The sequence below is a fragment of the Calcarisporiella thermophila genome, assembly GCF_041956535.1.
Source record: "Calcarisporiella thermophila strain CBS 279.70 unplaced genomic scaffold VTP21scaffold_30, whole genome shotgun sequence".
Classification (NCBI taxonomy): domain Eukaryota; kingdom Fungi; phylum Calcarisporiellomycota; class Calcarisporiellomycetes; order Calcarisporiellales; family Calcarisporiellaceae; genus Calcarisporiella; species Calcarisporiella thermophila.
The window spans coordinates 37693-39322 of NW_027192220.1; the positions used below are offsets into that span (position 1 = coordinate 37693).

At 50.0% G+C, this 1630-nt stretch overlaps 1 protein-coding gene across 1 annotated transcript in view; it reads right to left on the minus strand.

Moving 5' to 3' along the window:
• Window positions 1-59: 59 nt before the first annotated feature.
• Window positions 60-1630, minus strand: part of VTP21DRAFT_7462 (uncharacterized protein) — a gene marked incomplete at both ends in the record, with an annotated part of 12311 nt that continues 10740 nt past the window's right edge. Inside the window, 2 exons of the mRNA XM_069398206.1 lie at window positions 60-71; window positions 169-1586. Coding sequence (XP_069246460.1) covers window positions 60-71; window positions 169-1586 — 1430 coding nt within the window. The remainder of the gene's footprint in view (window positions 72-168; window positions 1587-1630) is intronic.

Genomic DNA, 1630 nt, shown 5'->3' on the forward strand with positions numbered 1-1630 from the left:
AGAATTGGCTATCACATAGGCAACCAGCCGCTTATTGCTCTCTGCTCCTAAAACAACCACTACAGCCTCGGCTACCAAAGGATGTTCATGCAGACGCTCCTCAATCTCGCCAAGCTCGATTCGGAAACCGCGGATCTTGACTTGATGGTCATTGCGACCCAGATATACCAGGTTGCCATCAGGAAGATACCGAGCCAAATCTCCAGTCTTGTACATCCGTGCTTTAGTGTCTCCAGCAAAGGGATCTGGAAGGAATCTCTCAGCGGTCAGCTCTGGCCTGTTCAAATAGCCTCGTGCCACGCCAACGCCACCAATATACAGCTCTCCCATTGCTCCGAGAGGTACTGGATTGCCATGTGTGTCCAGAATATAGATCCGCTTGTTGATTAGAGGACGACCAATTGGCACCAAGTTGTTTCGAATGTCTCTTGTGGATTTCCATGATGTTGCAGCCACGGTGGTCTCGGTAGGACCATACTCGTTGATGATAGTACAGCTGGGAAGCATATCATGCATTCTTCGAACAAGCGTGGCTGAGATTGCTTCTCCTGCAATGATTAACGTTGTCGGTGTGCTCAGAGACGGCAAATCCTTGCATTCCTGAAGTACTGCGGGTGTTAGCACGACATGGGTAATTGAGTGCTTTTCAAGATACTCCCATAGTTGATACCGGTCAAATCGAGTACTATCCTGTAATAAATGAAGGCTCCCTCCAAGGCATAGGGTAGGGAATATCTCACACACACTTGAATCGAAGCTGAATGAAAAAAACTGCGAGAGTCGAGAGCGAGAGTCGAGGCCAAGGGATACTTGGCGGGATTTGACCAGGTTTACGACACCGAAATGCTCGAGCATCACTCCTTTTGGCCTGCCGGTAGTTCCCGATGTATAAATGATGTACGCGAGATGGTGGGACGACAGGCTGGGAATATGAGGGTTGGCAGTTGGACCTCCTGGCAATGCATTTGGATCTACAATGGCCAATTTTGACATGTCCGCTCCTTGAAGCGCTGCAGTACCACGCGTATCTGCCAGAACTACAGATGGAGATGCATCCGAAAGAATGTCAAGGAGACGCTCACTGGCATACGCAGGGTCAAGAGGCACGTAGGCACCCCCACTCTTCAGAATTGCCAATATTCCGATGATCAGTCCAAGCGAACGCTCGACACAAATTCCTACGGGAGCGTCAGGCTGAACACCGAGCTTGATGAGATGATGTGCTAGGCGATTGGCGCATGCATTCAGTTCGGAATAGGTCAGGGACTGATCCTCGTGCACGACAACAATGGCATCGGGCGTGCGTGCGACTTGCTGCTCAAAGAGGTGGTGGAGGCACAGGTCAGCTGGATAGTCCTCCTGAGTCATATTCCATGTCTGCAGAAGTAGTGTGCGCTCAGTAGGTGTCAAGAGATCAGTGGCACTGATGAGCTGATCCACATCAGCTGTCATTGCTCGTAACAACGCAGTCAAATAACCGACATGCCTTTCGATTGTTGAGCGATCAAACAGAGACGTGGCATAGCGTAGACTTCCTGCAATTCCTCCTTCCGACTCATAAAGCATGAGTTCAAGATCGAACTTGACTGACTCATAAAACAGACCATAGGGTGCTGCTTGTAGACCCTCT